General features: G+C 35.4%; 2 protein-coding genes across 2 annotated transcripts; both read left to right on the forward strand.

The window, feature by feature from the left end:
* Positions 1-2,963: 2,963 nt before the first annotated feature.
* On the forward strand, positions 2,964-3,947 carry LOC111398038. Its single transcript, XM_023024998.1, has one exon. It carries the CDS (start codon positions 2,964-2,966, stop codon positions 3,945-3,947), a length of 984 nt encoding a protein of 327 aa, XP_022880766.1.
* A 1,564-nt stretch (positions 3,948-5,511) lies between these two features.
* LOC111398039 (coronatine-insensitive protein 1-like) lies at positions 5,512-11,397 on the forward strand. Its single transcript, XM_023024999.1, has 7 exons — positions 5,512-5,534; positions 5,698-5,768; positions 6,177-6,422; positions 6,835-6,980; positions 7,087-7,650; positions 9,218-9,740; positions 10,376-11,397. Exons 1-7 carry the CDS (start codon positions 5,522-5,524, stop codon positions 11,105-11,107), a joined length of 2,295 nt encoding a protein of 764 aa, XP_022880767.1. The 5' UTR covers positions 5,512-5,521; the 3' UTR covers positions 11,108-11,397.
* The last annotated feature ends 218 nt before the right edge of the window (positions 11,398-11,615 follow it).

Consider the following 11,615-nt stretch of genomic DNA (forward strand, 5'->3'; position numbering starts at 1 on the left):
TATTATTTTTATTAGATAAGTTGATGCATGTGTACATCTATTTTAATATATCAAAATTCATTTCATATAAGATGGGATTTGTCTTTACATAAAATAAATATACTAATTTCTATATTTGTCTACATAGACACGTGACATATCATTTTCAAATTGACAACCTTAATTGTTCATATTTATCTCCATAACAGATAAAGATATAAATTTTTTAAATCTAAAAAAAAGGAATACAAATAAAATTGAGCGAAACTTAAAAAAAAAAAAAAATATTGACAAGTATTTCACATTCAATTTTAGCATATTAATTCACATACAAGACAAAACCAACGTATTATCATGTCACTTTTTAATTTAAAGTAAATTCTGAATTCATAATCAAATTTTCAAACGCCTTCTATGCATATCTTTAATAGATAATATATGCAAATACGGTATTTTTACATTTTGGTGTATGTAAGTGCATATCCGGTATGTTAGTTGTATATACGGCGTCTAGCAAATATGTGTAAATAACTCACTATATATTAAATGGAATAAAAACAGTTTGTGAAAACTTTGTGCAAATACGGTGAGCTTTCTACAAATACAGTAGGCAGCATATATGATAAGGTGCAAATATGGTAAGTTGCCTGAAAATACGGTAGGCTGCAAATCATTAATGTATTCACAAAGAATTCAAATGAGACAGACTTTTGAAAAGAATCTATTTTGGCTTTACTTTTAAATTGATTTCAAATTATAATCCTATTGTTAATCACGAGTTCATATTTCAACAACGAATATTAGTTAGTTAATTTTATCACAATAATATTATTGGTGAGTAGTTAAATCACCATCTATTTAGAACTTGATCAACTTATCACCTGTACACGATGCTAGTCGATCTTATGATTTTCAACGTATGATCACACAACTTCACATAAAGGTCCTTAACCGTAAATATCCTAAATCATATTGGCTCCAACTCATTTTAATCTTTGAAAGTAAAGTAAAAAATTGATGAGTAGTCAAATTTCCATCCACATATAATTCGATTAGCTTGTCGTCTACGCATGACACTAATCGATCTTATTCTTTTGAGAATACGCTCACACAACTTCACATAAACGTCCTTGATGATAAATATTATAAATCATATTGATCCCAACTCATTTTAATCTTTAAAAGTAAAATAAAAGATTGGTGAATAGTCAAATTTTTATCTATGTACAACTTGATCAACTTGTTGCCTATGCATGATTCTAGTTGATCTTATTCTTTTTAGAGCGTGACCACACAACTTCATGTTAAACGCCCTTAACAATAAAAATACTAAATCATATCGATCCCAACTCACTTAATTTCTAAAAGTAAAGTAAAAAGAATGGTGAGTAATCAAATCTCCATCTACATATAATGGTGAATAGTCAAATCTCCGTCTACATATAACTCAATCAATTTGTCACCTATGCACGACGTTAATCAATCCTATTCGTTTTAGAGTGCGATCACACAACTTTATGTTAAACGTAAAGCCATAAATATACTAGATCATATTGACCACCCGAACTCATTTTTATCTTTAAAAGTAAAGTAAAAGATTGGTGAATCGTCAAATTTTCATCTACGTACTACTCGATCAAATTGTCGCCTATGCACGACTCTAGTCGTTCATATTATTTTTAGAGTGCGATCACAACTTCACATTAAACATCCTTAACCATAAAATCGTAAATATTGATCCCAATTCATTTAATCTTTAAATTAAAATTACTATAACGAGTCCAAGTTAAATCTCGTTAATATAACGTAAATAAAATTAATATAAAGTTATAAAATTAATACCAACTAAAAGAATATCGAATAAAACGAATTGAAAATGTAATACAGATAACCTAACCTTTATTATAGAATATTTAATTACTAACCAACCATTAACAATTAATATTGGGAGAAAAAACATTATGTATAGAATAAATTACTAATCGAAATTAACAATTAAAATTGGGAATACAAAAATCAAGCCGCCAATTAGTTTCCTTTTCCATAATTTGCACCAGACTTCCATATTCTTCACTACTGTATTAACGCTTTGTATTGCAATCTGACATATTAGCTTCATCTTAATATTAATCACGAGTTCATCTTCAACATAATCACGAGTACATCTTCAACATATTTGCACCAGACTTCCAGATTCTTCATATAAATCACGAGTTCATCTTCAACATATTTCTTTAGTCAAGTTCATCTTCCTGTACAAGAACATATTTCTTCAATCAAACATCTAGTCAAAAAAATTCCAGAATCTTGCATATTCCTAATTTCAAATAATGAATCCATCTAACTCTACACTAGAAACACCTCAACGACCATCAAATCTTTGTGCAAATCAATTCGATGATAAGCCACTATGGAACCATGTGAAGGTAGTCACCACGTCAGTAAGCAGAGGCAGAAATCGGACTTGGAGTTGCAACTATTGCAGCAAAAAGGTGATTGAATCTTACACCAAAGTGAAGGCTCATTTACTAAAACTTCCAAATCATGGAGTTGAGTGCTATAAAGTAATAACAGATGACATTCATCAATCAATCAAGAGGGAACACAAAAAAGTCGAGAGGAAAAAATTACAAGATGAGGTCAATGAAAGAAAAAGGACAAAATATATCTCATTACCGAGTGCTTCCGATTTACTGCAGCAGAAAAGGAAAAAAAGAGGAGAACTTGGACCTCTAGAAAAGACCTTCAACATGGCGCAAAGGGACACGGTTGACAAAGAGGCAGCCAGAATGTTCTTCGCTAGTGCATTATCGTTCAACTTTGCAAAATCTCCTTATTTCAGACAGTTTTGTAGAACTTTGGCCAATGGTAACTTGGCTGGTTATATCCCTCCTACTTATAATCGATTGCGTACAACATTGCTTGCACAAGAGAAAGAGCATATCAATAGAAAACTTCAGCCTATTAGAGATTCATGAAGGAAAATGGGAGTGTCTATTGTTTCTGATGGCTGGTCAGATAAACAAAAAAGGCCTCTTATAAATGTAATGGGAGCATCTGCAGGTGGAGCCATGTTTATTAAAGCAATTAATGCAAGTGGCAATATAAAAGATGGAGAATACCTGGCAGCAACGTTTATTGATGCAATCAAGCAAATTGGAAGCTCAAATGTTGTTCAAATTATAACAGACAATGCAAGCAACTATAAATCTGCTGGGTTAAGCATTGAAACAAGGTATCCTCATATCTTTTGGACTCCTTGTGTGGTACATAGTCTAAATTTAGCTTTGAAAAGTATATATGATCCATCTGAAAAATCACCACAATATGCATATTGTAAGTGGATTGTTGATTTGGTGAGTGATGTGGAAAACATTCGTAATTTTATTGTTAATCATGAAATGGCATTAGCTATATATAATAAATATTTTAAGTTGTGTTTGTTGAGGGTGGCTGATACAAGATTTGCATCTGCTATTGTAATGAGTAAACGGTTAAGAGAATTTAGGCCAACCCTTGAAAAAATGGTGATGGATTCAGATTGGAGAATTTATAGGGATGGAAGTAATGAAGGCAACTCACAAGAAGTGAAAACGTGTGTAGTAAATGATGTTAGGTGGGATAATTTGGATTATTTTTTATCTTTCACCGAGCCTATTTATAATATGTTACAAGTCGCTGATACTGATTCTCCAGTTTTACATTTAATATATGATATGTGGGATACAATGATTGAAAATGTGAAAAAGATGGTATTTGAGCATGAAGGGATAGATTTAATTTCTGGGCATTCAGATTTTTTTGATGCTATTCACCAAGTTTTGGAGAGTAGATGGAATAAGAGTAACACTCCTTTGCATTGTATGGCACACTCGTTGGTTCCTAAGTATTATAATGAATCTTGGCTTCAAGATGGTAGTAACGGTGTTTCAAGAATTGCACCACATGAAGATCAAGAAGTTTCTTGATGATGGAAGAGAGGTGATGCAAAAATCAAGTATTGATTTAATAATTTAAATATTAAATATTTAACTCAATTCTCAATTTTCAAACCCTAATTTCATCTTTCTTATCTCTCTACTCTCCATTCTCTCTTCTTCTTTTTTTCACTGTTGAATCACTGTCAGAATCTGGAAACAACGCCTCGCCCACAATGACTGCAGCATGATACCAGGCAACAACCCAACCCATTTGTCATCGGTCCGATGATGACATTACAGATTTAGGCAGCAACAACGCCGTTGTCGCTGTGCATGGCTGCGCCATCTGCAATTGATGGGCGTAGTTGAGCCATTTGTAACAAGCAACCATTGCACGCAGCTTCGCCTCATTGCTGACAGCGCAGCTGTACGTAGCCATGACTTCGAGGCTGTGCTATAAGGCTTCGACAACAAGAGAGGGAGAGGAGAATAGAGATTGAGAAGAGTGGATCTGGCGACGACTTTTGTTGGTGATGCAGATAGAGGTGTTGAAGGTGATGGTGACGGTCGAAGATGATGATGGTGGTGTAGTCGATCTAAGTAGGTTATAAGCAGTAATAGTGAGTTTGACGGGTTGGTGTGATCTGTTCATGGGTGGTGGTGCGATAGTGTTACTATTGTGGCGTTGCAAAAATGGTGGCGACGGCGATGGCGGTGGTCTCCAGCCAACAATTTGATTTTCTGATGGTTGTAGAGTAGTTTTAGGTTTGTTTTGTTGGTGGTAATGATGCTGGCTGTGGGCACGAGGTTGCGGTGGTGATTGGAGGTGTTGACGGTAGTGGTGGCGGTTGATAATGGTGATGGTGATGGTCGACAATGGTAGTGTGGTGCGATAGTGGTGGTAGCGACTGTTGCAAGGAGAAGGTCACAATTGGCCATAGTGTTGGTGGCGGTGATACGTGACCAATTATTTTATCATCTGTGATCAATTACGTAATTGTGACATAAAAATTTGATAATATGTGACTAAAAAATAATTTGTAATCAGTTAATTTGAAAATTTGTGATCGAAAAATGAACCTTGACCTATAATATTTTTTTATTTGTGATCGATAAAATAAACTGTGACTTATAAAAAAATTTATTTTTGACTTCGGAATAATCAGACTTTCAAAATTTTTGAAATAATCTGTGACCGATTAATTTGATGATATGTGGCCAGCAAATAATTCTATGATCTATAATTATGAATTTTTGACCATTAATCATATAATTATGGCTTTTTATATTTAATTAATTAACTAAATATATACATGAATTTTGAATTTTTAAATTATATACTTGATTTTTTAGTTGGTGTAAATAATACACCTGAATTATGAATTTTTCATTTTTTTTAATGAAAATTCCTTCTTTTAGGGGATTTTTTTTTTTTTTTTTTGTTAAGGAAGTACTGCAAAAAAATCATCGCAGCTCTTTCTTTATTTCCCAGAACAAACCCAAACACAGCCTCAAGCTCACGCGTTCATCATGATAGAGCACAGATTTAGCACACACTTATGGAAAGATTTACGAGCACATCTTTCCATAAGTGTGTGCTAAATCTGTGGTCTATCACATCAATGGAGTTTTGGGGTAAAACTCTCTCTCTCTCTCTCTCCCCGATTTCTTTGTTCTGCCTTTTTAGGATTTCAACATATATTATTGTTTACAGCAATATACACTTACCATCACCTTAGATTTTGGGGGGTAAAACTTGTTCATAGAAAACTACCTACTCCGCGATTTTTATTTCCAGGTGTCGAGGTGAAAAGTGGGGAGATTCTGCCCGTTATGTCTTGTGTGGGCATGCTTTTGCGTCTGTCTCAGGTATTTAATTTGTTTAGATTTATGCCTTTTGATTGTTTGCACTTCATTTTCCTTGATCTCATCATCCACTTTTGCTTCTTGTAAAGCAACTGAAATTTCTCTGTTTCCTTGCCCTTTGCTGCTTCAATATCACTCTGCAAGATTATTATTGTTTTAGTTGATGTATAAATGGGCTACATTGAGCTTTATTTCAGTAGTATTTGTATTGTTATCTTTTTGAATTTTTACATTTAAATGTACTATCTCGGTCCCTGTGCAACTTATCATTAGCTAATTAGATCTCTAGATACTTTGGTAATAACTTATTTCGGTTCAATTTATAGCGTTAACGACGTGCTGGTTCCTTAATCCTATTATTGCAATTCATTTACTTTTTTATGTTGAATCAGAATATGCTTTCTTCCGCAGGCTACTCTTGGTAAGCTGAAAGAGGAGAAAGGAAATGAATCTGTTTGCTTGTTTGCAACTATTGATGGAAAGAAGCTAGTCCTTGCAACACTGTATACTACAAATTTGCCTCAGCAACATCTGGGCATGGTTTTTGACAGAGATTTTGAGCTATCGCATGACTGTAAAAATGGAAGCGTTTACTTCTATGGATATAGGATCAATAACCCTATAAGAGAAGAATATCCTTTTTACTTTTTTTTTTTGGTTAAGAAAATGAATTGCTGGATACATTTGATTTTGTTTTTCTTCTTTTCCTTAAATATATCTTTGTTGAGCATTCTTTGCTGTTTCAATTTTATCTGTTCAAGTGTTTGGTTTTTCTTTGTTTTTGTTTTGCATTAATGTATGAAATGTCTCAAGTTTGAATGTGAAATAATGAATATGGAGACCTTTGTTGATACTTGTTTGTATTTTCTTCTTTAATCATATGGATCTGAGAAAATGAAGGAATATCTGAATTTGGTTTCCTTAACCCACTTCATTATTCTATCACGACCAAATCTGGTGATTGCCTATCTCCACATCTCTGTCCTTCAATAGCATTTTCTCCGTCCTCTCTTTCTTGCCTCTTTCTTCACTTCCATATTTTTCTTTTGGTGTTCTTTGTTAAGAAAAGTACTTAAATCTAATGTTAGATGAATCTGAACCTGAATCTGAAGAGACCATCCCGCATACTGTTGCAAGTGATGAGGTGAAACCCAAAGATGATAATTCTCTCTCAACTTCCATTCCTCAGTCTTTTTGCAACATGGATGTTGAAAGGTATGCAAGATTTCATCATTATAAACTCTCTTGTACTGAGGAGTTGTATAGATTCATATATAGTTGTTGGTATTTTAAATCTCATATTTCAAAATGTTGTACGCAGGACGATACTGTCTGAGGAACATTATGCACTGCTTTCTTCAATGTTGCTTTACCCAGCATCGCCCTCTTTCCTCCTTCACGCACAAAGAAAAAACAAAGCTAAAAAGGAATCTAGAAATACCGTCCGCAAAGAAGTATGGGAGGCTATTATCCCATATGTCAAGGCCTCCGAAGATAGGGCAGCAGTGTCTCTGGTGTGCAAAAGCTGGTTTCAAATCGACAAGGATACTCGAGAGCACGTTACTGTAAAGTCAGCTTACGTTGCAAAACCAGAAAGACTTTTCCGGCGTTTCCCAAACCTCCGTTCGTTGAAGATAAAGGGAATGTCGCCGGAAATGAAGCATAATTTTTGGGTGGGCTCGAGGGATAAGATAACGCCGTGGTTCACAGAGATTGTGAAGCAGCCTAAAATCGAGGCAGTTGACGTTAGGAGGATGATAGTATCAGATGGTGATCTAGAGTTACTTGTAACTTCAAATTTGAGGAAGGCTCTTGAAGTGCTCAAGCTCCAAGAATGTGAAGGATTCTCCACCCATGGATTGCTGAATGTCACTCGTCAGTGCAGGTAAAATTAGTAATAAATAGCGTAAACGATTCTGATTACTTGTTCTTACTTCTTTTGGTTGCATGCATCAGTTCATCTTTTCTTGATTGTGGATAGCTGAAATTATCTTCATTTTTGCAAGTTTTTAAGGTTTTCAGTTGCTATAATGAGATCCGGAATTATAAGTCCCACAAAGTATTTTGTTCTTCGTCTTCTATTTTGTGGCATTCTATACTTTATGAGATCTATGTGTTCTTTGAGTAAGTTATTGCCCGAAGATAGCATAGGAATTTTTATGCCCATGTAAAGAAAGAGCTTCATAGATTATATTGGCAGCTTGATTTATATCTTGATAGCTTTTCGGAGTAACATAGGCAACAAGAATGCAAACAGATTGTAACACCAAAATGCCACATTTAAAATGGCAACTGCTCTTCCAATATACAATCTCCTTCTTCCGCCACCATATTCTGTTTCCACCTTAGAAATTTCAGCCCTTAGCCACTCAACGATGGTGAAAATTGTCGTCGAATTGTAAAAGACTTGCACAAAAGCATGAATAGGTAACGAAAAGTGATCCCAAAAGGCAAGCCCTTCCTTGAAAATTTGTGTGGCTATAAGATAAACAGGGGAGCTGCTGCCTTTATACCCTCACAGACTCCCCCAAATATACCTCCAAAATGTATCCTATGAAATTCTCCAATATCAACGAGAAAAGCATGTAAATAATCATTATTTTGTGATTTCTCCGAAAACTGGGGGAAAAATAATAGGATATTTGGCTGAAAAAGCAGTTTCTGGTACCAAATAGACAGATTATTGAGAAGATTACAGAAGCAAAATCCTTGATGCTTACTATGCCACCTGTAGAGAGTAGGATTACTACTGCAAGAGCATTTAGCTATCGAGAAGCGAAGAAACCTTGGCAAGTTCGACGATGTTTTGCGGGGTTTAAAGTTATTGTCTTGTTGATGGCTAATTCTTGACTTTGATCTCTAGGGAGACCTATGTCAATTGATGGACCGAATCCGCCATATATTTTTCTGTATGTGTATTTTTGATCAATTATTGTGAAATTATGGGACTCCTTACAGATGAGGGTTAGAGGGGGAGAGAGAGGGGGAGAGAGAGGTCAAATGTTACTTAAAACACTATTACTTTGCTGCCAAAAAAACGTTGTTACTTATTTTGCCGAATAATGCTGCTCAACCTGGGATAAAATCCCGGGTTTGGAGCCAGGGGTCAAGGTGGCAACCAATGTAAAAATTGCGGGCCCCGTGTGAGCCGACGTGGCAACCCCTCGGCCCAGGATCAATCTAAAACCCGGGCACTGCATCAGGACTGCATTTTGCCACACCACTCGGAACACAAACCAGCTGATATCCCACACTTATTATTACTTTTCGTAACACAGTTGTTCTTCTGACTTAAAGATCATAGTGCATCAGTTATCCAATTCAAGTACTTGAATGAATATTGTCAGAGAATTGGTTATTTGTAATTTCATGATCTTGGATTAGTATCTAATTTTTGTTTGCAAGCAATTTCATGATTTTGGATTAGGATCAAATTCTTAACACCGCTGCAGGGGATTGAGGACCTTATCTCTGGAAAGGAGCAACATAATTGATCACAGTGGAGAATGGCTCCATGAGCTTGCTTTAAACACTTCAACTCTGGAAAATTTGAACTTCTACAAGACTGGGCTTGGCCAAGCTATGCCCAAAGACCTTGAACTCATAAGCAGAAACTGTGCATCTTTAGTCTCAGTGAAGATTACTAATGGCCATCTTAATAATCTTAATGTTTTCTTTGAAGCTGCTACAGCGTTGCAAGAATTTGGTGCGGCATGTTGTCGAGATATTACAATTGAGGAGTTCGAAGAGGTTTTCAGTGAGTTTGTTGAATCGATTGATGAATTAATCAATTTAGATGTACAATTTCCTCACAGCTTAAGCCACTTGAGTCTTATTTCCTTTGGGAGTGCCAGATTGTCGATCCTACTTTTAATTGGTTCCAGATTCAAAAAATTGGATCTCCAGGACGCTCTCCTCGACACCAAAAACCATTGTGACTTATTGGCGGAGTGTCCTAATTTGGAAATTTTAAAGGTAAAACCTGCTGGTCCTAATTTTTTGAGTTCTACAGGTGTTTCATTAGTTTGTTGGATGCATATTTCGTTTATGGTGTGCATTTGACAAAAAATAACTCAATATTCCTATTTGGCCATCAGTCCATTAGGTAAACCACGCTTCCCCTATGGAAAAATAGAATTTTATGACTCAGAATATTAGATACAACGAGTTCATATGAACCCCGTAAAAATAAAAAATAAAATTAGAAATGTGACTGCATTATAGTCTTCTCTAAAAGAAAAAATATTTATCGATGTGATATATTTAGTTGCATAATTCACATTGAGTTCAGATGCAGATTTAAATAATGATGCGTTTGAACCATGAGTTTCTCCTAGTCTTCAAGTTCAATTATGTGATGAAATATAACTCGTGTTTGGTAGCAAGTTATTGGGGTATTGGAATTAATTACAACAATATACGATTCCGTTCAAAAAAGAATTTTGTTTTCAGGAATTATAATACCATACCTACCAATCACTGGGTGTATTAATTGAAGAAAATATTGAACTCTTGACATTTAAGGCAAAACAACTGCCTTGTATTATGCATCTTCCGTGGAATTTCAATGTTGAGTTCAGTAATTGATATGGTTGCATCTTTATGAACAGACAACAGAGGTCATTGGAGACGAAGGATTGGAAGTTGTTGCCTCAATTTGTAAGAAAATGAAAAAGCTAAGGATTTATAAGCACAAAGAAGATCAAGCTGTTGAAGGTGTGATTACAGAACAAGGATTGATTGCTTTGTCAAACGGATGCACTGAACTCGAATATCTGACAATATATATGTCTTCCATCACAAATGAAGCTTTGAAATGTGTGGGCAGAAACATGAAGAAGCTTTGGGATTTTCGGTTAATGTTGTTTGTTGTAAACCCACAACAGAAATTGAGGCAGAGGGTGCTTGACATGGGAGTTCGGTCTTTGTTGAAGGGTTGTCCTGACCTCACTAGGCTTTCTCTGCTCTTTTACACTTATTGGCTGACAGGGAATGGAATTAAATCTATCTGTAAGTATGGAAAAAAAGTGAAAGTGATGCAATTGGGCAACATTGTGAGGTCTGATGAAATGTTGAAATTTTTTGAAAATGACAGCCGAAGCCGCCTTTGCAATCCCATTGGCCTGCAAAAGTTAGAAACATTAGATTTGTGGAACTGTTGTTTCAGTGGTACTGCACTAACAGAGGCTGTAAGGAAGCTAAATTCTCTGAGGTTTTTGTGGATACAAGGAGAAGTTTTTGGAAATATGCTGCCACACTTTGTTGTAGAGACTTTTGAACGTAATAAACGTTATCGTACTTCAACCCACCATCTAGCAAACCGTTCACTTGACGGGTTGTAGTACGGGATCCGCCACTTGTTAACTAACCCACTAGATGGTGAGACACACGTTTTCTGCTGGATATTTTTTCCTTCTACGTTGGTTTGTCATGTTGATCAGCGAAAGGATATGCTTTTTCTTTTTTTTTTTTTTTCATGAAGCAGAACAAATGTCATCTGCTGCTGCAATATTAAGACATCTAGCATTTTATTAGAACATCTTAGTACATGCTGCTTTAGAAACTTGTGATTCGAAATTCCCGTTTGATATACGAGGCATCAATACTTGATTGTTGCATGTCTCTTGCTGAATATTTCATACAAGGTGAGGCCTGTTATCCTTTTAACACGGTAGTATTGATGATATTCAGTTTGTTTACTATTCTTTTTGTTTTTATGCTCATTTAATGCATTTGTTGGTTGAGTTTTGATTGTCAAGTCTTGGGTTTGAAAAGGTTATCCTTAGTTTTGACGTTGGGCTGTGCTTGCTTAGTCACAGCTCCCTCATGTGAGGCGTGGGGCCCCCTCAT

This window comes from Olea europaea, chromosome 7 (assembly GCF_002742605.1).
Source record: "Olea europaea var. sylvestris chromosome 7, O_europaea_v1, whole genome shotgun sequence".
Classification (NCBI taxonomy): domain Eukaryota; kingdom Viridiplantae; phylum Streptophyta; class Magnoliopsida; order Lamiales; family Oleaceae; genus Olea; species Olea europaea.